The 26,295-nt window shown below is 41.3% G+C and overlaps 1 protein-coding gene across 1 annotated transcript; it reads right to left on the bottom strand.

The window, feature by feature from the left end:
* Window positions 1-26,295, bottom strand: LOC124606221 (vegetative cell wall protein gp1-like). Its single transcript, XM_047138195.1, has 3 exons — window positions 26,223-26,295; window positions 22,690-23,103; window positions 1-59 (listed from the first exon to the last, which is right to left on the bottom strand). Exons 1-3 carry the CDS (start codon window positions 26,293-26,295, stop codon window positions 1-3), a joined length of 546 nt encoding a protein of 181 aa, XP_046994151.1.

Genomic DNA, 26,295 nt, shown 5'->3' with positions numbered 1-26,295 from the left:
CTAAAATACATCCCTTTTCATCTGCACTGATGTCTTGAAAGCACTTGAACCTCTTGCACCTGAAAACAAAAAGAATCCTATATAGAAACATATTCTCAATTGACTGCCATACTAGCAGAGGCGATGCCAAAATGTGCGTGGTGAACAAGAGCAGCGTCATGGACGATCCATAATAAAGTTTAGCCCAAACACTAGTTACAGTGTTCAAAAAACTGTCAGTAACATCCAATATAATTAAAAATTACCTGCAGGCACATCCTGTAATTTTAGCTGGTATGTGTTGTCCTTTATAGTTAATATATTCTTTGCCTTTCAGCTTTGCTGTTTTTGAAATATTCCTCTTATATGTTGAAGGATTCCTTTTCCTTTTCTTCCCTTGTCTACTTTCTTCTTGTGATACAGTGGCGCCTTCCATCGCTTTCGGAAATAAATCTGGAAATATTGTCAATAAACGAATGTGTAGGTTAACAACGTACACTTTCAGCTGTTTCCCTCCACTGAAGAAGCTGTGCAGGTTAGCCAACATGCTCGGCGCATTGACGTTAACATTTCCGTGTGAAGTGTCCAACTTCGTGGCTGAAATGCAGTTGCATAACAAGAAGAGCTTCAGTCCTTGACTGAATTCCTTTCTGCATATCACTCAAAACAAGAAGCTTCATTTTGTGTATTTCCAAGCACTGGACAGAATATATTTTTGCTCAGAATGATGGGAACAGGCATAAAGATACGATTTCCATCATAATCTCGTTTTCACAATTTTGTGACAAGCCATTTCTGCATGGAGCGGTTCAATGACCGTCGCCAGATTTTTTGTGGCTGTATCACCAAGAAACATCAGTAACACAACTAAATTAATCGGTGTTTCTTGTGTATATACGTGTATACCGACAGAAAGACACTAATACTTATAATCTTTATTGTAGTATTAGGTCGCATAAATATTCTGTACTCACACAAAATGAACAATCAATAATTAGTTTTGGCTACAGACGTACTATTAATAGTAACCAAATGTAAAGTGCAATTGGTTATTTACATCGAAAGACTTCCAGAACATAAGTTAGCGTATTTTCGAGTTTGTGACACGTTATTCACGACTCGCATTACTTTTTTCCTTTCATGTTATAGCTTTCGGGCGTGCTCATAAAGCCACCTCAATAGTAGTGCCACTAATTATGAAACGAAAGTAAAGACAACAGGACATCCAGTCCTTGAGCGGACAAAATCTCCTACTAGGCCGGGCATCGAACCAAGACTCCTTTGCTTGACAATTCGCTGTGCCCCCGCCCAGCTACCGAGGCGGACGTTAACTATCATTCAGGTAAGATGTACTACCCACGTTTTATTTCGTACTGCTCACTGTACAGTTACAGGAAAAGAGGTCAAATATCACAATAAAAACAGTACCAATAATACGACACCGTGCGAGAGGCCCTTCGGTGTACGAAGGTGGACTGACTTCGGCAACGTAGCGGGAAACGAGTGATGGAAACAGAACTTCTCTCAATTACATGTTACTTGCTTGCGTATCTACCGGTACTATTATAATGAGAAGATTTGTGTTGGAAGTCGTACTCCTGAGAAAAATACTAATGATAGTGAATGGACACTTCGATTTTCTATTGTGAGAGTTTCGAAAGTTTTTTGCTATTTTAAATCTTAAATTAACTGCTTGACGCAAATCCTTGTCAAATTTTCGGATGAGTGGTTTTCAAATGCTGTACTTCTCTCAATTATATCACTAAGCACTGATATAAAAAATTACCATTATGTTGAAAAATTTTATATATTTCTTTGCAATTCAACAATTTATTGCTACTATTATACTAAATAATGTATTACAGCTGACGTCGCAGATGACTCAGTAGTACCTGTTGGGCCAAAAAAAGAAGCAGTAGCCACGTGCTGCTTGACTACTGCACGCGACTGTTCGGCCACCCGTCTACATAAGATCTCCATCCTGTTGTCTCCAGACTGTGTTCTGTACCACAAGATTGGTTCAGTCATCAACAAAGAATATTTAAAAGAGTGTACAAAATTAAGCGCTTTGAAAGGGGGCTGTCCTATTTACCATGACGATTTGCGGGAAGTTTTGGCCATAAATGTGAATGAAGCTGTGAATTTGATGAATGTACTCAGCCTCTGTAGTATCGATATAATCATGTTCTTTGCAAGATTGTGTTTGAGACCAGAGATGGTGGTCAGAGTAAGAGAGTAGCAGTCTGTGTCTGACTGTGTGGCAGTGTACTTGATTCGAAAAGGACGGAAGCTGGTTTGCTCTGTAATGGAGGCAACATTACTTAAAATGGTTTTTGTAACAATGCGTTTTGACGAATGTTACTAAACAAATGAGATTATATTAATTGAACAATGATAAAAGACAACTTTTAAGATTATCTATTTTTTATGTATATGTAACTGCGTAGCTTGTTATTGTTAATGGAACAATGATAAAAGCCAACTTTTAAGATTATCTATTTTTTTATGTATATGTAACTGCGTAGCTTGTTATTGTTGGAACATTGCGTATGGTTGAAGTTTGCAGTAGAAATCTTATAATACAACGTATGGTCTTGTCTTATAGTTGAAACACGTGTCAAAGAAGGCAGTTGTGCACTGGAAGATTGTTAGGAAATATTTTGCTACTTTGTCTAGGAGTGAGAACTTTATGAAAAAGTGTGTTGTTGTTATGGCGTAATGAAGCATAGTTAAACCTGGAGTCTCTTTCCTCATTTGTCAGTCGTTAATATTAGTTTCCAATTGTGGTTTTACTTTCATGCAAACTCGCGTTGCAGATCGCGAGTTGTGTACTGAGAAGCAGTTTTACGAAAATTGGTAAGATACCGTCTTGCATTGCACATCGCACGTACGGCAAATGAAATTAGATTTTTGACAGTCATATCGTTATTCTTAATAGAAACAAGTTGCAGAGCAGACGAGCGTTCCGTGTACAGGTAGGCCAACAATTTAAACTACCATCGAAGTTCGAGTCCACTGTAAAGGTGCAGTGATTATCAGAGTGTATATGTGAAAACAATATATCAGTTTAGGGGCTTAATACCAGCATAGGATTTCAGTAAAGTGCTATCTTGTGAGCTTTGAAGCAGTTCTATCAGAAAGTCCAAAGTGTTAATTTTTTTGTTCATTTTCTGTGTGATAATCATAACAGTTCTGATAGAGTGTTTTTGCAAGACCAAAGATTAGCAACATTCAGGACCAACGTTTTAATCTGAATTATTTTGTTCTGGAGTCAGATGACATACATAAATTTCATTGAAAACGGATTGCTTTCTCGCAGACGAATTGTTTGATATATTGGCTAGTCTGGATTTCGCACCCGCTCCAAATATTTTAGTTAAAAATTAATTTTTCACATTGTTCTTTTGCTCCTCACAGAGGTATACATATTTCGATATCACAGTAAGTTTTGCACATGCTTCAGATACCCATACATAAGAAACTTTGGGATTGTAATTCAGAGCCGGCCAGAGTGGCCGAGCGGTTCTACGCGCTACAGTCTGGAGCCGCGCGACCGCTACGGTCGTAGGTTTAAGTAGTTCTAAGTTCTAGGGGACTGATGACCCATAGTGCTCAGAGCCATTTGAACCATTTTTGTAATTCAGACGTAAAAACATGGTATTGGGAAGGAAGAAGGCAAATGACAATAAGTCACGTGCCAGAATATTAAACTAATAATAGCAAAGGAGAAGGACCAAATATGGGCTACCGTTCGCTTTTAAACAATAAAATTTTTCAGGTAATGGTTAAATTATTGAAAAATTCTCAAACTGTACTATAGAATATGTACTTCATTGTTACGGAAGGTTAAATAATTCAAAAGCAGTCTTTTCATTTAAAATAACGTATTTCGAAAGCCATTACAAACACGCCAAATTTTTTCTTACGTCCAAATACAGGCTACCTTCAAATTAAGTAAAACAATTTCAAAACACGTTTAAAGTGCAGGTTTATTTGCAATAATCACAAATGTAAATATCGTTGTCCACCCCTGCATACTAAATATGAGCAGACATACGGCACTGAGCACACTTAATTTAAGTTTCTCCACTGCCGTCCACTAAAAAAGGGCTGTCACAGAACATGCACGATACGTCTTTCCCAAAAGGCGTGCGGTCTTCAGAAAACTCTAAATTGTTGTCCTCGTCATCTAGAGAAGGTTCACCCTCATTATATGATTCGTCAGACGAAGATATTTCCTTCTTTTTCCGTAGAATTTTTTTAAAATTTCTGTTGCCTTTTTTATATGAATTTTCAGTCTTCGTCACTTTTGAATCACCAAGAAGTAGTCATTTTTTCCTCTTCACTGGCCTTTCCAGTAAACGTGTGAACTCTTGTTTGTATGGTAGTCCTGTAATGACGCAAGATTTTGCAGCTTTCCGTCCTTTCTTGGATGTTTTCTTTTCGATTGTGGTTGGTGAGGAAATATCAAAAGGGCTGAAAAAAGCCGGATGGGTCTTTGACGGGGGAGGGGTGAGCTGCGGAACTTCCGGAGACTTTCCTGGCTGAGGTGAGGATAACCGTGATTACAGCAAGCTGCCGGAGGTCCTGTGTTTTCATGCAGGACGATCTTGGCGGAGGGCTGAATGAGGCAAGAGACGTATGTGTTGCTGAGGGCATGTCAACAGCGTCTGGTAGCACTTCAGTAGATAAAGCCGGTGGTAGTTGTCAATGAGGAGGTGCTTGGTAAGAGGACAAATCTCTGTCGCTGTAAAACCACTTACTGCAGTCTGACCGGTTTGAACTTTCAATTGAGCTTTCCCGAACAGTTCCTTTACCTCATATGCTGTAATAACTATCTGAGCATGCGCCTTGTATTGTTTTGTTTCCTCACTATAGTAGGCCTTCAATCGTCCCATGAAAGTTTTGTCTAGGAGCTGGAGCTTGTGTATCAACTTAGGGGGCAATGAAATCAAGCTATTGTGGCTCATCCTGGCCTTATCAATCACTTTCGGGTTGCAAACATGGATGCAGTGCCCCTCTAAAACGAGGATAACGGGGGAATCTGCATCTCGCTTGACCGTTTCGATGAAGTGGTCGAACCACTCTGCAAACAATGATTTTGAACCCAACTAGATGGGTGAGCTCGTTCGATATGTCCTGGAGCGGCTCCTTTCATCAACTGGTCTGACATTCTAGTCCAGGGAAAAATAATATAAAATGGTTCAAATGGCTCTGAGCACTATGGGACTCAACTGCTGTGGTCATCAGTCCCCTAGAACTTAGAACTACTTAAACCTAACTAACCTAAGGACATCACACACATCCATGCCCGAGGCAGGATTCGAACCTGTGACCGGAGCAGCAGCGCGGCTCCGGACTGGAGCGCCTAGAACCGCACGGCCACCGCGGCCGGCAAAAATAATATAAAGAAGAATAAGACGTCCTGAGGTGCGGATACAAGCTATGAATGTGATAGTTGAACTTCTTCTTGCAGATGTGCGGCGCTGAAGTTTGACGCTTTCCATTTCTTGCGATTGCTTGAGGCATCTACTCTGCGCAACACTCATAACTGTCTCATCAATGTTATACATCCTGCCTGGTGGGTAGCGGTGTTTACTGTAAACCTCCTCTAATAGTTCACAAAAAGCTACGACATTGCCATTGTTGAAATCCAATGCACTTGACAAAAAGAAGAGCCACGGGGCTTACGAATTGATAAGCGAGGTGAATGGCGGTTCAGAAACTCCTACCAGCTTCGTTAGTACTCTCAGCTAGTTCAGAAATCGATAAAGTAAAACCAAAAAACTTTTTTTCCATGATCAACAAGTAAGAATCAAGCTCTTCTTCCATACGTGGTCCTGAAGCACAAGGTTTACCGAGCTTAGAACTGGTAGCAGGGGGAGCGGGGTACATTATACACTTTTGCATCGTAAAGAGTTCCCATTTTCCTCGCCCTCACAGCAGTAACGGCTTCAGCCATCTTCAAAGGGATTCCTGTCTTTCTTTTGCCCTTGGTCTATCATTTAGGCTTCTTAAGCGGTATCCTGCAACAATAAAACTAGTGTACGTTTCAGCTAAAATGACGGGAATATAAACTGGTCCAAATAGGGGCTAGCTTCAGACCACACTGTGATTCCCACAAAATGCCCACAACGGTCATTACGAAATGCCGACACAAGTATGGAAAATGGGGAACAGCTGGTTTAACATGTTAGTAAAACAGTTCTATGACCGAAATACATGCAGAAGGAAGTCAAAATCTCTCTATAGATTGCAGTCCGCAAAACATAGTTTTTCATGCGTCATAATTAACTGAACCCAAGCAATACAAGTTCAAACAAGCACCTGGTAAGTCATCCTTGGAGGTAGTGGGGAGTTGATTCACCCATTCCCCAAGCAAGTGGCAACGTGTATTGTACCCCAAACCTCCTAACTAGAGTTGTAAAACTGCCGTAGACCATCATAAGGAAGCATAGACTGCGGTAATTTTCCTAGTAGCTTTGGTCATTTAGTTACCTGTATCTTAGATGTATAGCATACCTACCGGCATTACCTCATCTCGATCGCTTTGTTCGCATATACGATCAGTGTCTTACTAGGTTTCCCTAGAAACCGGAAGCAGTGAACAGTCTAGACACTGTGTGAGGATATATAAAGGTGTGCATAAGCTACATTTCTGTACTACATATTATCTTCCTGTTAAAAGAAACAGTATTCATAGCAGAGTTAGCCAACAGCCTTATGTAAGTAGTCTGTTTGTATGTTGGCAGCGCTATAGACTGTGTTTAATATCGCTGACAGCGCTCTGCGCCCTCGGCAAGAGATCTGTGGTTGGACGGACTAGCAGTTAGCGGATGGATAGAGGAGAGTATGTATAAAATAAATAAAATAAAATATTAATTATTTTATCTGTATGATAGTGATTGGTTGTAATTAATATTTGCTTATCTGGAACGTGGACGTTTAATTATTTGGTATCAGACGCTTGACAATGGCTTTTTCGTAAATGCAATGTTACTCGTAGTTGACCGTGAAATAAGACTCAAATAATCGGACTTCGTATTTAAATCGTTTCCAAAGACTGCTGCGGTAGGTGCGGACTCAAATCTAAATTCTCAATATTAGAGTAATTTTGCCAGCCATGTCAATACGTCGTACAGAGGTGACTGTCTACTAAACATAAAAAGTTTACACAGTTAGTTAAATCAGATATATTCAACCAATAAGCCTACAGTTAAATAATTCTACTTACTTTCATAAATATAAATTCTTTACAGAATCGAGTGCCTAGTAAGATTGCAACTCGCAGTGTTCTTATATAACATCAAATATGGCGGTGTGCCAGTCAATGAAATATACGTGCTTCCCGCACCACTTATCCAAGACCTCTCTTTCTTCTTAATGAAACATAAGAGTATCGTAATTGTGTTTTTTGTTTTATCAGCGACATAGCGCTGCAGTTCTGTGCCATAGGCTTTATTTATTTGTCAGAGATTAATTATTTAATTAAGATTTCGCGTTTCCGAGGAAACTCACGCACGGCATGCAAATGTGCCTTTATATTGCCCCCTGAATTGCGAGGCGAAAGGACACTCCTGCAGGCGAGCAATTCACCTAAAGGCACAAGAAAATCTAAGTTATCTACAACTATTTACATGACATACATTATACAGTATATTATATACAAAATTTGAATGACGCGCGTGCGCCGTAAAAGTTCTTATGTTGGCAAAATAGAGGGCACGCATGCGCAGAAGCGTCAGTATGCCTCCGGCACTGCCGTTATATCGTAAATTTAGATCACGCGGCACAGTATTGCAGTTCATATTGTTCGTGTGCGCGCGCATTTCTTAGTCGTTGCACAAAGAAAGTATTCCACCAAGATTACATATGAAGACTACATTCTATGACAGGTAACTTAGTTTTAAAATTACAATGTTTGTTATAATACAGTGCAACTTTAGATTGTTGAATGTTCTTAGTTACATAGTATTGCATTGAAATGCTTCAAAGAAAAATATGTCTATGTTTCAGGTGCGTTGACCTATACACATCGTGTCGTTATTACAGTTTATATGCATCTGCTGCACAATAATTTTTCACAGGTTAGTGTCGTCGTGGTAAAGTTTTTTTTTTTTTTTTATCACAGTAACATCGCTGTATAACAACGTGATTGATACATAAGCATGTCCATTTCCTATTTCCATTATAGTCGTTGTGATGCAGTTCGTTGTGACAAAAAGCATTGTTTATTACAGATCAGACGTGACCTGTCGAGTAATTGGTCCATATGCAGTTTGTTTTCGATATTTCGTGGAAGCTTGGTTGCAGAACCTCGGTCGGCACATAGCTGTCGTCGATCCTTGGACAGTCCAGGTAAGTGTGGCCGTCACATTTCGAGAACATTCCATTCCCTGAAGTTCCAACCAAAATTCTTCCACTCGTCGTGTTGTTTTCTGGACAGGCACGTTGTGACCATTTAATCCAGTTAACATCTTGAAGTTAGATACTGTAGTAATGTCACTAGACGATGCACCAATTACGCACTTCACATTTTCAGTTTTTTTTTTTTTTTTTTTTTTTGGCTCTCGTTATTGTTCAAATTTTCACATAGTAACAGTTACATTATACATCAGTTAAAAAAAAACATAAGTAAGCATACATATACACGTCACATATTTTCTTAGCATAAACATAATACAGTTACACATAAACATGTTTACATCATCATTACATAACTATAAATTATTACATTGTGTCACATTTGATTACATGAATTGCAGATATTTACGTCCTCTTTAACGGTTTTGCTGGGATTTTATCGATTTTTTTTTTGTGATGTCATCTGAAATTAAGATAGGTTAGACACAACATTCACTACATCAGTAGGCAAGACCAGGCGTTTTCACTACTCAATAAATATTCAAAATAATAAGAGACGGAAAACTGTTCGATTCCTCGCGTTTTGTGCGTGTGTGTATAGTGTCTGTGTGGCCTTGGCTACTGGTAGATGCTTTTCTTGCTGAGAGATGTGCGTCTAATCTATTTCTCGAAGTAAAAGATCGCTTCACAGATGATGTCTGTCGGTTCGTCAGGTGTCATAGCAAGTCAGTGGTACCTACAGTCACAAATGTTCCGTGAAAAATTAATATATCATTCACTGCTACGTAATCATAAATTTTACTTTAATATTCAGTCTTCTCGGTGGTGCCGCGGCGTTGAAAGAAAAGCTCTTCTGTCTTCAACTGCGTCTCTGGAACCGCTGAAATGAAAATTTCTATACTACTTATTATCTGTGTTGTAGCAAACAGAGTTTTGCGAGTTGCTTAGCAATGTTTTCATGGGTATGACTTTGACATTATTTAGCATGAAATGCTCTAAGATCTCGGTGTGCGTATAGCCCAATAATTTTGTTAGTTCTAGGATGTTGTAGCAGATACGCACCAGGATGCGGATTGTTAACAATTATATAAGGTCCTTCATATAGCAGACGCCACTTAGCATTGCGTCGTTTGAGTGCTACAGATTTATGATGAGTACGAAGTAGTACAAGCATTCCTACCTTGAATTTTTGTTTTCTTTTTATTATGTTTATGTGATGTTTGTTTCGTATCTGTGCGTGATGTGCCAGTGTAGTCAATACTTCTTTTATTTTCTGTTCAGGTGTGATTTCCTTGTCTGACAACTTAGGTAATGGTTCTATCCATTGATCGTTCTGTTTGCAACTGAACATGATCTCGTTAGGTGTGTAATTTGTATTGTAAATATTTAAGTTATTGTGTACGTCTTCGAAAAGACTTAGGTAGGACACCCAATTAGTATGTTTTGATGAAATATAGGTCCTCATGAATCGGTTTAGTTCTCGGAAAAGTCTTTCAGTCGCGTTACATTGTGGACTAAACTTTGAAATAAATATACTTTTAATGTTATTGCCCTTCAAGAAATTTCTCCATTTGTACCCAGAGTAGTATGCTGCATTATCTGACAGAATTGCTTTAGGGTTTCCCACTTGCGTCAGGTAATCACTTGAGAATCTTCGTATTATAGCATTTGCAGTGGCGGATTTTAAAGCATAAAGTTTTACATGTTTAGAAAATATATCGTAAAAAGCTAAGATATATTTGACACCTCCAGAGCTTGCTGGATGCGGTCCACTGATGTCAGTACATAGAATTTCCAGGGGTTTACTCGGTAAAATAGAATGTAAATCTGTTTTTGTGGATAAATTCTGAGGTTTTGATTTTTGACATATGACACATGTTTTCAGTTCCCTGTAAATTTTTCTTCTCATATTGCTAAAATAACAGTATGTGCTGAGCTTTGCCAAACACTTTTTCGTCCCATAATGACCCCAAACTAAGTGTGTGTGCCAAATCAGATTACGTTCAGACTCTTTGGGAATGCATACACACCAGTTAGTAGCATTTGGATGTCGGCGATAAAATAACACACCATTGTGTAACTTGTAATACCTAGTCAAAGGATGATTGTGTTTTTCTACCAGTAATGTTATCTTATACCAGTGAGGATCAGATTTTTGTAATTTAGCCATGTTTCTGCACATATCAATATAATATTGGTGATACTGCTTGTCTTGCATTAAGAGAATCCTGTAGTCATTTATATTTTCTAAGTCACTTTTGGTTTCATTCATACCTTGTGGAAGTCTAGACAAAGCGTCGGCAATGGTGTTGTCCTTACCTTTTATGTACTTAATTTCAAAAGAGTAGTTCTGAAGTGCAACTGCCCATCGTGATAGTCTAGGATGTACAAGTTTACAAAAATGTCAGGGCCTGGTGATCGGTATAAATTACTGTATGTTTTCCAAATAAATAATAATTGAATTTCTTGAATTCCCAGACTATGGAAAGTGTTTCTAACTCAGTAGTGGAGTATGTACGCTCACATTCAGTTAGAGTACGACTTGCAAACCCAATAATTCTTATCTGTTCCTTTTCTTTATTCTTTACAACTTGAAATAAGCAACAGCCCAAGCCAGTACGTGAAGCGTCACAAGTCATACAAAAATCTAAATTGAAATCTGGATGGCTCAATATGTTTGCATTCACTAAAGCATGTTTAATTGTATTAAAGTCATTCTGGCACTGTTCCGACCAGATCCAAACTTGATTCTTTCTGAGTAGATTTAGCAGATGTTTACTGTTCAAAAGTGGTTGTGGTAAAAAACGTCTGAAAAATGAACATAGCCCAAGGAATGATTTTAACTGCTTTTTAGTTCGAGGGCTAGGAAAGTTTCTGATAGCATCTAATTTACTGGGATCAGGACGTATGCCCTGTGAATTAATGATATGTCCTAAATATTTTATCTCACTGCAACCAAATTCTGATTTTCTAAGATTGGCTGTGACTCCAGCTTGTGCAAATTTTTCTAAAATTTTTTGAAGTGTGTCAACGTGTTCATTCCAAGATTGTGTAGCTATCAGTATATCATCTACATAGTGTGTGACAGTCTCAACTAAATCATCGCCAAGCACGGTATCCAGGGCTGTAATGAATACCCCAGAACTGACATTCAATCCGAGGGGTAGAACACAAAACTGATAGGTTCGCCCCCCGAACATAAATGCAGTATATTTCCGAGAATCAGGAGTGATACCTACTTGCCAAAATGAATTAGCGAGATCTATTGTGGAAAAATATTTTGCATCTAGAAATTTCTGTAATTGCTCTTCTAAATTTTCGGGTTTTGTGTGAACCGGTAAAATTATTTCATTAATTGCTCGTGCGTCTAACACTAGCCTAATGCTACCATTTGATTTTTTGACAACAAGTAGAGGACTACAGTAAGGTGAGGTGGATGGTTCAATGACCTTCCAGTCTAACATTTGTTTTAATTCTTGCCAGACAGCAAGTCGTTGAGATAACGGTACGTTATATGTCTTGTGGTAGAAGATCTTGTGAGGCTTAACTTCAATCTTGTACACATACGTGTTGATAACACCTAATCGTTTGGTAAAAACTTGTAAATATTTGGATAACACTTCCTGTAGTTTTATACGTTCATGTACACTGAGAGCTGTAGCTTCATTTATCTTATGATCAAGCAATGTTTTCAAGTCCATTAGCTCTGTGTCAGGTGAGTGTGTGTGCGTGTCTTGAATGTCATTGTCAAGTACTAACTGAACCTTGTACCCTGTACAGTGTTTGTCATGCTTTAGAGTTCTCCTGTCCAAATCAATAATAATTACACTGCCTTTATCATTTAAAATGCATTTACCTTTGGAGAAGTCTATAATGCAGTCCTTCTCGCTCATAATATCTATTCCTAATATGCAATTTGTCACAAGGTTTTGTACAACCAGGAATGGCCATTGTACGGTTCCATTCCCTATTTTAATGTTTACAAAAACTTGCTTCGTAACCCTACATGACTTATTACTTAGAGCAGTAGTTATTTTACAGTTTTGGGCAGGAAACTCAGGCACAGGCTCCAATTCACACATCTTCTTATAGAAATTAAAAGACAAAACGCTCACAGCTGCACCTGTATCTAAGATAATAGTAGTTGGAATCCCACCTACTACACCAGTAGTAGATGCTAAAACAATTTCATTTGTGTTTGAACGACATTGTGTACTGTCTTGCAAAAGTTCGTCTGATATATTGTCATTGTGGTTGTATCTTATAAATAAAACAGGTAGTTTTTGTTTAGAATTATTAGGCATATCAATATTTTGTTGTTCAATTGTGGTGTCAAATAACTGATTAACATTGAAGTCGCCCCCCAAGAATTCTTCAGCCACGACCCGGGGCATAGAAGTGACTGTTTCTAGTTTGTTGGATTAGCATTTGTATTAGGTACTGACACAGATTGAGGTTGTGTATCAGGTGTCATTTCTATTATATTCACATTCGGATATTGCCTGTTGTGATCTCCAAACTTTTGCGGTTGTTGTTGCTGTTGTTGCGCATTATAACTTACCTGTCGGTCGTAAGGTATGCTCCAATTTTGTCCTGGTGGCTGCTGTGGTAAAGCAGTGTTTGAATGAAAGTATTGATCGCTACGAGTCCAGCCTTGATGCTGTCTTGGCTCGTAGTTATTATTATTATTTCTATTTCTGTTTGTGTTTTTGTTGTTACATTTGTATCCGTTGTTACCGTTGTTGTTATTACCGCGGTGCCTTTTGTATGGATTGCCGCATGGAGTGTTATTACTGTTGTAACTGTTGTTCGTATTGGAATACGCGTGTTGATTTTGATTTCCGTATTGAGACGGCATGTGAGTTTGCTGTACCGCGTATCCAACTGTGGGCGCGCCAGAATTTAGTTGGCAAGCCTGCGTGTTTTGCATACCACTAGTATAAGCATTGTGGCTGCTGTTTTGCCGCGCGAAGCGCTGATCTAGTAACATGTCGACCGAATCTAAAGCTGTTAAAAAATAATCTGGATCGTCATCCGGAATATGTAAGAGTTTTTCTTTAATGTTGAAAGGCAATTTGGCCTTCAACGCACGGAGTATATCACGTGTTGCGACTGGTTCGTCTAAAAAATGTCCCATGTTCAAGTATTTTTCAAAATATCTGCGTAAGTTACCATTTTTACTGTTAAAAGTTTCAGGTTCTAAAATTTGTCTCCTGAGTCGCTCCTGGACGGATTGCGACCAGAATTTGTTCAGAAAGGCACGCTCAAACTCACTGTACGTGGTACATACGTCAGCTTGACTGTATGCCCCGACAGCTGTATCGCCTTGGATGTAACCGACAATATATGAAATCTTTTTCCGGTCACTCCAAGTGCGTGGAAATGCGTTACTAAAAGATTTAAGAAAAATCACCGGATGAATGGTTCGTTTTTCTGGGATAAAAGCCTGAAATTGCCTGTGTTTTATTAAGCTTTCTTCTTCCTTTGCATTATGATATGGATTTGTTCCACTGTAATTACTGCAATGTTCAGCTGGCGAGTAATTACGATAATGTTGCTGTGGTTTACCATGATAATAGCTTGTGTTTGTGGTTGCACGTCGTGGTATGTGTTGTAGTCGTGGTGTGTTTTGTTCTTGTGTGTTTGTCGTGTGCGGTATGTGTGCGTCATACTCGAATGTATATTGGTTTCTGAACTGTACATTTTGACTGATATCTTCGTTACATTCAGACTGTGGTTGATCGGTGAATTGTCTCATGGGTGCAGTGACGGATTGTACTGCGTCACTAATCAGCTGTTTGTTATTAGTGATGTATTCCGCTACGGAGTCGTGCACAATTGTTGGTAAATTTTCACGTATGCATCTATCAAAATGTTTGTCTTTGTTCTCTACCCAATCATGAAATTCTTTATTAATATTTTGAAAATGAGCTGTGGCATCAGATTGTAAGATGTCAGTCAGGTGTTGTTCAACATCGTCAAATTTATTCTGCACGTCAGTAATTTGTTTTTCAAGGTTGTCGTGTACTGAAGGATATGTTTGAATTTGTTCAGTAAGAGCTTCACACGTGACATTAAGGTTTTTTAATTGTGTCTGTAAAAGTGCTACGTCATTTGTAGTCTTTTCTTGTATCGTATTAAGCTTGGAAAATTTCGTACTGAGCTCAGTCATCTGTTTGGTCAGTGTGGCGTCTATAAGTTCTACACGTTTACATAAAGTGTCATTACCTGTCTTGATTGCTATGAGATCAGATTTAATTTCGTCATTTTGTGTCTTTAACTGTGTCTTTAACTGTGTCTTTAAGGTTGCCATGTTTTCCGCGTTCTGTTTCATTAGCATTTGTAACATGTTGGCAATGTTTACTGTTTGCAAGGTCTCTGCCCCCGCCGCGTCATTAGACGTGACGTCATGTATTAACATGGGCTCTGACTGAGACTTTGAAATTTTTGTGGTGGACGGCCTATTGTCAAAATTTCCGTTAACACTTGCGTCAATATATGATGAATCGTCACTACCGGTTGCTGTCGTAAAGTCATTTTCTAACACTTGTCTCTCGTCCGACTCGGATTGCGTCTGAAAAGTATGTCTTTGCTGTTCCATCTTTGCGTATTGTTTTCTAGTTATGACCATGCCACACGTGATATATGTTTCAAGAAAATAATGTTTGACACTGGTTTTAAAATAAAATGCAGTTGAGCATGAATCGCTCGTAGCAACAATGGCTGTTTGTTAATTTAGAAATGTAAACTGAATATGGGATTATTGTTAATGGCTGCTGTCCGTGTTACAACGTATCGTACAGAAGTCGGCCATATTGTACACTCGTGTATTGGTATTGTTGCAGAAGTTATTGTTTAAGAAAAAGTACTGAGAATGAAATTTATCACTGAAAACTGCTACGCGCGAAAGAAATACTACAGAATCTACTGAAGAGTTAATACACTGAATTATGCGTCTGGTCAAGCCTGCCAATGCAAAGATGCTGCGTCTTACCTTATTTTGCTGGAAGCTTCATTGCGTCTTCCCGCAAAATTTTATAATTGGCAAATATCTTCAGATTTTTGTTACTTCTCATACAGTCAAGTCCAGAAAGTTGATTTTTCACATGAAACAAAGAGAACAATGTAACAAATGACAAAATAACAAGTCCGACACGCAGTCGCCAATATAAAATAAGTAAAATAAAATAAAATAAAATATTAATTATTTTATCTGTATGATAGTGATTGGTTGTAATTAATATTTGCTTATCTGGAACGTGGACGTTTAATTATTTGGTATCAGACGCTTGACAATGGCTTTTTCGTAAATGCAATGTTACTCGTAGTTGACCGTGAAATAAGACTCAAATAATCGGACTTCGTATTTAAATCGTTTCCAAAGACTGCTGCGGTAGGTGCGGACTCAAATCTAAATTCTCAATATTAGAGTAATTTTGCCAGCCATGTCAATACGTCGTACAGAGGTGACTGTCTACTAAACATAAAAAGTTTACACAGTTAGTTAAATCAGATATATTCAACCAATAAGCCTACAGTTAAATAATTCTACTTACTTTCATAAATATAAATTCTTTACAGAATCGAGTGCCTAGTAAGATTGCAACTCGCAGTGTTCTTATATAACATCAAATATGGCGGTGTGCCAGTCAATGAAATATACGTGCTTCCCGCACCACTTATCCAAGACCTCTCTTTCTTCTTAATGAAACATAAGAGTATCGTAATTGTGTTTTTTGTTTTATCAGCGACATAACGCTGCAGTTCTGCGCCATAGGCTTTATTTATTTGTCAGAGATTAATTATTTAATTAAGATTTCGCGTTTCCGAGGAAACTCACGCACGGCATGCAAATGTGCCTTTATATATGGACGTGTTATTTCTTAGTGGTGACTCTGTGTTGGTAGGACATGCATTGTAAAGTGAGACGCTAGGAAATGTAAAATGAGGATGGATGCTGTTGGTAATGTTTGTTTAGTGGAATTATTGACTACAACATAATTTTTGGAACTGGATGTCACATGAATAAGCCGGCTGTAGTTGCTGCTTACTGTAATTGTTGTGGTTCGTGTTATGAAGATTTTCTGTGAGATAAGTGACATAAAAAATGCGGTTCGTGTTTGATGTGAGATTAGGCAATTAACAGAGTTGGAGGTAGCTCCATATTGCTTTAATTTCATACCGTTTGGACTTTTATTATTGTTAGGATTTATTGCAATTCAGGACTATTTTTTTACTGTTAATTATTCGAAGTCATGTTGGCACTGTATAGCAGTCAGATTGCTTTGGGCTTGTATATTGTGGGTAATAAATGAATAGGTTAAGTGTGAGTTGTCTTTGTTAGGGTAGTTTTGTAGCTGTAGTTTCTTATTGTTGTACTGTGTTGTCATGAGCAAAATAGTTGTTGCGTGCATGTGGATTTGCACTAAGTATCTCGCAGTCGCTTTTGCAACTACTTTATTTTCAGTGCTATTTTAGCGTTTCTTCGTATTTTTGCTTTTCAAGTTGTTTACTTGGGTGTTATTGTGTAAAATAGTGCGCTAATCATGGCGAGTGAAGAGCGCAAAACTAGGCTCCAAAGCAAATTGAGAAATGACAGTGACGACGAGCGTAGCTTGTTAGCACCACCTAGTAACGAATTGACGGATGTTCAAGACAATAATTTGGTAATAGAGCGTAGGGACATGGGCCAGACACTAAATAACGGAGTAGAAATTGAAACAATCAGTGAACAGGGAACTATTGTTGATCGATCGGTCGGTAACAGTTCGCCGCAGGAATGCGAAATAAACGAACAAAATCTTTCAAAAACCATAGATTCAAGTTCTGCATCAAACACTTTTCTCAACTAAGTCAAGACACAATCTACTTTTCAAAATACGAATATTGCCGGTGCAAATGCACTGACGAAAAACACAAAGGAACATGTTTCAGTCACTAATGCATTTTTAATCCAATTAATTCAAAAATTTGATCAAACAGAGAAACAAAGATAGCAACAACTTGAAAAGTTAGGCACAATGGGACAAAATCAAACAAACGCAGCAACAAATGGATCAAAATCAGAAACGAACACACCAATAACTTCAAAAGTTAGACATATTATACGAAATTAAACAAACAGTTGAACAAACACGTGAAGATTTAACTGCTGAGATATACAAAATCGAATCGAAATACCAAAACATTTCTAAGGACGTAAAAACACAAATTTGTGAGCATTTTCAGCCTATTTTTTCGCGACATGAAGATCATTTTACACGAAAATCACGATACCTTGCAGGCTGAAATTTACTCTGTTGCATCTACCGAAACGAACACAAAAGAGAAATACGGGGAGTACAGGATCAGTTGGCACAGGTGATACAAGAATTACATATTTCAGAGGATACTCGCGCTGCGACACGGAAAGAGCGGTTTAGAAATACGGAAAAGTCACACAGTAGTAATGCATGGTATTTCCGAGATCTTGGAAGGAGTGGGCAGGGTGCACCGACCCTTGAGATGGAACCGCCGACAAGGAAAGGCCTCTGGACCTGATGGGATACCAGTTCAATTTTACACAGAGTACGCGAAGGAACTTGCCCCCCTTCTTGCAGCGGTGTACCGTAGGTCTCTAGAAGAGCGTAGCGTTCCAAAGGATTGGAAAAGGGCACAGGTCATCCCCGTTTTCAAGAAGGGACGTCGAGCAGATGTGCAGAACTATAGACCTATATCTCTAACGTCGATCAGTTGTAGAATTTTGGAACACGTATTGTGTTCGAGTATAATGACTTTTCTGGAGACAAGAAATCTACTCTGTAGGAATCAGCATGAGTTTCGAAAAAGACGGTCATGTGAAACCCAGCTCGCGTTATTCGTCCACGAGACTCAGAGGGCCATAGACACGGGTTCACAGGTAGATGCCGTGTTTCTTTACTTCCGCAAGGCGTTCGATACAGTTCCCCACAGTCGTTTAATGAACAAAGTAAGAGCATATGGACTATCAGACCAATTGTGTGATTGGATTGAGGAGTTCCTAGATAACAGGACGCAGCATGTCATTCTCAATGGAGAGAAGTCTTCCGAAGTAAGAGTGATTTCAGGTGTTCCGCAGGTGAGTGTCATAGGACCGTTGCTATTTACAATATACATAAATGACCTTGTGGATGACATCGGAAGTTCACTGAGGCTTTTTGCGGATGATGCTGTGGTGTATCGAGAGGTTGTAACAATGGAAAATTGTACTGAAATGCAGGCGGATCTGCAGCGAATTGACGCATGGTGCAGGGAATGGCAATTGAATCTCAATGTAGACAAGTGTAATGTGCTGCGAATACACAGAAAGATAGATCCTTTGTCATTTAGCTACAAAACAGCAGGTCAGCAACTGGAAGCAGTTAATACCATAAATTATCTGGGAGTACGCATTAGGAGTGATTTAAAATGGAATGATCGTATAATGTTGATCGTCGGTAAAGCAAATGCCATACTGAGATTCATTGGAAGAATCCTAAGGAAATGCAATCCGAAAACAAAGGAAGTAGGTTACAGTACGCTTGTTCGCCCACTGCTTGAATACTGCTCAGCAGTGTGGGATCCGTACCAGATAGGGTTGATAGAAGATATAGAGAAGATCCAACGGAGAGCAGCGCGCTTCGTTACAGGATCATTTAGTAATCGCGAAAGCGTTACGGAGATGATAGATAAACTCCAGTGGAAGACTCTGCAGGAGAGACGCTCAGTAGCTCGGTACGGGCTTTTGTCAAAGTTTCGAGAACATACCTTCACCGAAGAGTCAAGCAGTATATTGCTCCCTCCTACGTATATCTCGCGAAGAGACCATGAGGAGAAAATCAGACAGATTAGAGCCCACACAGAGGCATACCGACAATCCTTCTTTCCACGAACAATACGAGACTGGAATAGAAGGGAGAACCGATAGAGGTACTCAAGGCACTCTCCGCCACACACCGTCAGGTGGCTTGCGGAGTATGGATGTAGATAGATGTAGATGTAGAAGACGTAACAATGACCGATTTGCGACTCGGCGACACAATGACTGACTATAAGCTCTCCATCACAAAGCGTAAATTTAAAATTTTCTTGCATTCTAATAATGACATACATCCACAAGCTTGGTGTAATCAACTTTCTCATTGTTTTCCTCGAATTTGACATCAAAGCATATATTACAATTTATGTGTGGCTATTTAGAAAATGAACTAGCTGTAAGAATAAGATCGGTTATTCGCGACTATCACAGTGCAGGAGATTTTTATCATGCCTACCGTTCTGCATATTGGTCTCAGGCTACACAAGATCGAGTATAACACAATATTGCAATGATGAAGCATATCAAACAGTCTGAATTTTCCAGCCCTGTAAAACATTTTGAAGATACGTTACACAAGGATCAGTAATTGTCAAAACTGTACAGCTCCTCGGAACTTATTCGCATTTGCTTAATTCAGTTGCCTGAACACTTAAGGAATATTATTTTGGCTGGACGTTGTAAAGGTAATATTGAAGATTTCAGGGACTTTTGCAACAACTGGAAATCGACAAAGACAATCACATGATGCGAAAACAATAGCAATTGCAGGTCTAATCCATCACAATTTCGTGACGACAGAAACAATAAGCATACACGACAAGTCTACTGTTATAACGCAAATCGTGACCAAAACAAACACCACCCGTATGACAACCATTGGCAGAGCAACAATAATTACAGAGAAAGATCGCCGCGCGGGATTAGCCGAGCGGTCTGAGGCGCTGCAGTCATGGACTGTGCGGCTGGTCTCAGCGGAGGTTCGAGTCCTCCCTCGGGCGTGGGTGTGTGTGTTTGTCCTCAGGATAATTTAGGTTAAGTAATGTGTAAGCTTAGGGACTGATCACCTTAGCAGTTAAGTCCCATAAGATTTCACACACACAGAGAAAGATCACATTTACGTGGTAATGACTATGACAGAGATAACTGTAGAAATACATAATATGGGAAATAGATTATTTTTTTCAGGGAAGACAAAATGACTTCAGACGCAACAGTCCACCTAGTAATTACGATTCCGGAAGAAATCCTCCACCATTTAATCAACAAGATAAAATTACAGAAATTACGTACAAGACGACAGACGCTACAGTCATGATAACAGACCCGAATTTAATCAGAACTGGCGTGATTCAAATAGGGCAGGGCACTCCCGACAAGCTGAAACATGTTCGTGGCGGCCTCCATCGGTAACGCTGGAATTCAATATGGTGTTGGGCCAACCTTAGCCTTGAGGACAGCTTCCACGAAGTCGGCGTTCCAAAACATAGGATTCAGGTCAGGATTCCTTGCAGGCCAGTCCATTACAGGGATGTTATTGTAGTGTAACAGCCTCTGGCCGTGCATTATGAACAGGTGCTCGATCGTATTGAAAGATGCAATCTCCGTCCGCGAAGTGCTCTTCAACAGCGGGAAGCAAGAAAGTGCTTAGAACATCAATGTAGGTCTGTGCTGTGATAGTGCCACGAAAAACAAGGAGTGCAAGTCCCCTCCATGATAAACAAGACCACGCCATAACACCACCGCATCCGAATTTTACTGTTGGCACTACACAAGCTGGCAGATAACGTTCACCGGGCATTCGCGATACACACCCTGCCATAGGATTGCCACATTGTGTACCGTGATTCGTCACTCCACACAACGTTTTTCCATTGTTCAGTCGTCCGATGTTTACGCTCCTTACACTAAGCGAGGGGTCGTTTGGCATTTACCGGCGTGATGTGTGGCTTATGAGCAGCCGCTCGACCATGAAATCCAAGTTTTCTCGCCTTCCGCCGAACCGTCATAGTACTTGCAGTGGTTGCTGATGCAGTTTTGAATTCCTGTGTGATGGTCTGGATAGATGTCTATCTATTACACATTACAACCCTCTTCAACTGTCGGCGGTCTCTGTCAGTCAACAGATGAGGTCGGTCTGTACTCTTTTGTGCTGTACGTGTCCCTTCACGTTTCCACTTCACTAACACATCGGAAACAGTGGACCTAGGGATGTTTAGGAGTGTGGATATCTCGCGTACAGACGTATGACACAAATGACATCCCATCACCTGATGACGTTCGAAGTTTATTAGTTCCACGGAGCGCCCTATTCTGCTCTCTCACAATATCTAATGACTACTGAGGTCACTGATATGGAGTTCTAGCAGTAGGTGGCAGCACAATGCACCTAATATGAAGAACGTATATTCTTGGTGGTGTCAGCATACTTTTTATTACATAGTGTAATAGACAAAGACTCGCACCGCAGGTAGCCACAAAAGGTGCTTATGAAGCTGACGACGTAGCTGCCACGACTATCAGTCATATGAAAATGGAAGACATTAGGTGCATTTTACTGCAGGAAAATGACATGAAACAGAACGATATGCATATCCTGTAATTCACATCACAACAAATGACATAAAACTTATGGCAGTACTGTTTCGGTAATTAGTGAAATAACTTTCAGTAAATGCAACAAATCGAACTATTGTCCCACACTTCATTTACGTAAGATTAAATTATAAGGTGTAATTTTGGAAAAAGTGTAGTAGTACTAACGTAGAAGTATTTTGTCAAAGCCACAGATTTATTATGAATTTTCTTATTGTTCCTTTTGTGGCGGCGTTCGTAGCGACAAGCAATTCGCTGTAGAAACGGCTTACGAAGTCACCGCCACACTTTTAATAGCGGGCCGACCGGTCCGCTGGAACAGTGAACAGAAAGATGAAAACCCAAACACTCTGATTAAATAAAAGTCGGTACTTATCTTTATTAACGAAGATACAGAAACACAGTAGTGAACTCCGTGTCTACAGAAATCTGTCTAGTTCGAGTCGGAGCGGCTAGGTCAGCGTCGGCTGACGACAAACAACAACTCTGCTGCGATGAACACACAACTGACTAGCAAGTACACAATTCGGTGGCGAGTATACAACTGAGCGGCGAATACAGAACTGTCCTAGCGCTCGCGACTCCAGCGTTTAAGAAACCAGAAGCCAGCGGTGGCGCGCGCAGACTTGCGGCGATTTCCTGTCTCGCTGGCGCTGCTTATGCGGACGGCGTCCGGACTTTGATGCTGCCAACCTTTTGGCAGCGGGCTCGGGTGGCATTACTGGCTAGGATATAACACTCCTCCCCCCCAAATCGCCGCACCGTCGTTGAATAATGACGTGGCGAGCGTCGACGGCGGGGGAGGGGTCTGGCCGCAGGCGTAGCAGAAGAGACCGGGGCGGAGACTGTTGTCGGTGGCAGTCCCCGGTCCGCACCCCAGCATTGGCTGCGCGGGGCCTCGGGAAACACCGACTGAAAACCGAGGTCAGGGTGCACGCCTGTGACCACGGGCGCAGCTTCTGGTACTGGACGCGACGGGGCGTCGGGACCCACGAAGAGAGGCAGCGTCTCCTGACGCTGCGTCGACGGCTGCTGAGTGGGCGCCGAACAAGGCGCTGCGGTGTCAGACTCCTTGGGGGTGCCCAAGGAAAGCGGCTGCAGGACAGGCTGCACAGCCACCGCTTGGGAAGGCGGCCCGGCTGAGGGGTCGACGTCCATCAGCTCCGAAGGCGGTGGCGACTGAAGAGGGACCGCAGGCGCCGGAGCGACCACCTGGGGCGCTCCCGGATGAAGCTGCGCGGGAGGCATCAACGGGACGGGCTGTCGGCGTGGTAGCGGCGACGGCTGCTGCTGCTGCCCTGGGGGCGGCAGCGAAGTCGGAAGGCGCGGCTGGAACCCACCGCGGACCAAATCTGTGAACAAAGAACGAGCGGCAGAATCCGGGCGGCCAGCGCGGCGCAATTGGTTCTGATGCCTCCTGTGCACCCCAGTAGCACCTTGAACAGTATAAAAACCGCGACCCTGGACACTTATCACGGTACCACGTTCCCAACGACGGCGACCGTGATAAACCCTGAAAAAAACGGCGTCGTTGTGCTGAAAACGCGTGCGATGCTCAGAAGCGGCGGGTCGATCCGGGGGGGTGCAACAACTGTAGTAGGGTGCGATGACGACGGCCGTGGAGAAGCTCCGCAGGCGAAGGGCCGTCGCGTGGCGTGGTCCGGTACGACGACAGGAACGTGATGAGGGCCTGCTGACGAGAGTGCGTAGCACGAAGGCGGTCCATATGATCTTTGAATGTGCATACAAAACGTTCCGCTGCACCATTGGATTGAGGGTGGAACGGCGGAGTAAGAACATGGCGAATGCCATTGGCAGAACAAAAACTTTCAAATTCAGCAGAGGTAAATTGTGGACCATTGTCAGACACTAAAACTTCTGGAAGACCCTCAATACAAAAAATTGAAGTCAACGCCTGTATAGTTTGGGCAGACGTTGTAGACTGCATGGGCACAACAAACGGAAAATTACTAAATGCATCTATCACGATGAGCCAACGAGAATTCCAATATGGACCAGCGAAATCAATATGTACTCGCTGCCAGGGACCGGCAGGGCGTGCCCACTCAAAATAACGTTGAGGCGGAGCAGCTTGGTGTTCGGCACACGTCGAACAATCTGTAGACATCTGCGTAATCTGCTTATCAATGCCAATCCATGTACAATGACGGCGGGCAAGCCGCTTGGTGCGGACCACTCCCCAATGACCTTGATGCAACAAGTCGAGGACCTTGGATTGGAGCACTTTGGGAACCACTACACGAAGCTGGTCATTCTCGGTGCGTAACAGCAAAACTCCGTGCGAAACGGACAACAGATGACGTTGCGGATAATAGCGACGAACCACAGGATCCGATATGTCCTTTGCCTTGGACGGCCATCCACGTTGAACAAAACGTAATAGTAAACTCAGATGAGGATCCGTAGCTGTCTCACGTGCCACCTGACGATAATCAATCGGAAAATCCCGGAGGGATTGATGCTCATCGGCGTCAATCTGATGGCAAGAGTCGTCAGAGGAATCGAATACATCATCCGCAGCAATCGGCAATCTAGAAAGCGCGTCAGCGTTGGCATGCTGAGCTGTAGGGCGATACAGTATCTCATACTGGTATTGTGATAACAAAAGAGCCCAACGTTGTAGTCTCTGAGCTGTCCGCTGAGGAACTGGTTTAGACGGATGAAACAGTGACGTCAGGGGCTTGTGATCTGTTACTAAATAGAATGGTCTACCATAGAGGTAGTGATGGAATTTTGTGACACCGAACACAATAGCCAACGCTTCCTTGTCCAATTGGCTATAATTACACTGAGCTTTGTTTAGCAATTTAGATGCGAACGCAATAGGACGTTCGGTGTTACCGACTCGGTGAGACAACACAGCACCGAGGCCGAAAGAAGAGGCATGACAAGCTAACACCAGAGGCTTGTTAGGATCGTAATGGACCAGACAACGATCATTCAATAAAGCCTCTTTAAGCTGCTGAAAGGCTGATTGCCAATCAGCTGACCACACAAACGGAACATTCTTACGGCGGAGACGATGCAACGGTGCAGCAATCTGTGATGCATTAGGTATAAACCTAATATAATATGTCAATTTGCCAAGAACTGCGTGCAATTCATGCAGATTGCGAGGGGCGGGCAAATCACGAATAGCTGCTAAATGTGACTGGGAGGGATGAATGCCTTGAGCATTAATAACATGTCCCAGATACCCCATCTCCATAAGGAAAAATGAACATTTATCGATGTTGCAACGTAGGCCTGCCTGAGACAACACTTTAAACAAACACTCCAAATTACGGAAATGTTCAGCAGGCGTCCGACCGGACACAACAATATCGTCTAAATAGTTGCAACACGATGGCACATTAGCCAGAAGTTGTGACAAAAAACGCTGAAAAACAGCTGGAGCTGACGCACAACCAAAAGGCAAACGCAGAAAACGGAACAACCCCAACGACGTGTTTATGACAAAATACTGTTGTGATTGCTCGTCGAGGGGCAATTGCAAATATGCTTCACGGAGATCAATTTTGGAAAAGAAACGAGCTTCCCCTGACTTATCCATCAGCTCGTCCGGTCTAGGCAAAGGAAAAGAATCAATGACAGTCTGAGGATTAACTGTCGACTTAAAATCAGCACACAAACGTAACTTGCCAGACGGTTTCTTTATAATAACTAAGGGAGAAGCCCACTGGCTCGCTGAAACGGGTTGAATAACACCGTTGTTTTGCCAACGACGAAGTTCATCTTCTGCAGGTGCCCGGAGGGCGTGAGGCACTGGACGAGCACGACAAAATCGAGGCTGAGCATTATCTTTTAACGTAATATGAGCAGCAAAGTTCGCAGCACAACCTAGTTCGTCTTTGAATATGTCACTGTATCGTTTACACAAATCGGTTATGCTGTCTTGAGGAACAGCAACAGAATTAATTTGCAACACATTGTCTTGGATAGACAGGCCAAACAAGTCAAAACAGTCTAATCCGAAAATGTTTACACTGTCTGTAGCGCGGAGCACTGTGAATGAAACTGTTTTTGTATTGCCACGGAATGTGGCTGGCACGCTACATACACCTAACACAGGAATTTGTTCTCCACTATAAGTAGCCAAAGAATGTTTTGCCGCTGAAAGTTTAGGGCGGCCGATAGCCGCATACGTAGCACTATTTATGAGAGTCACAGACGCACCAGTGTCTAATTGAAAATTGAAGGTCTTATCCTGGATGCGTAGCTTCACAAATAGTTTATTACACTGTCTCTGGATCGGTGCAGTGGAGGCGGAAGACAAAATCAGCGCGTTTAGCGCGTGTTCGCTGCTTACGACAACTCGTGGGTTGGGCGGGTGGAACAACAACTCCCGCTTCACTTGCAGTCTGTACATTACTTTTTACAGCGTTTGAATTACGCTTGGGTCGCATAGCAGAGGGCTGGGTGGGTGGCGTATTGCGAACAAGTTTATTACCCACACGAACCGTGGAAGAGTCTTTAAACGCGACCTTCTGGGCGGGCTGGCTTTGAAGAACATGAATATCCAT

The sequence above is a fragment of the Schistocerca americana genome, chromosome 3 (genome assembly GCF_021461395.2).
Source record: "Schistocerca americana isolate TAMUIC-IGC-003095 chromosome 3, iqSchAmer2.1, whole genome shotgun sequence".
Taxonomy (NCBI): Eukaryota; Metazoa; Arthropoda; class Insecta; order Orthoptera; family Acrididae; genus Schistocerca; species Schistocerca americana.
Note: the sequence above shows the minus strand (reverse complement) of the source record. Positions and strands in the feature narration are given on the sequence as shown.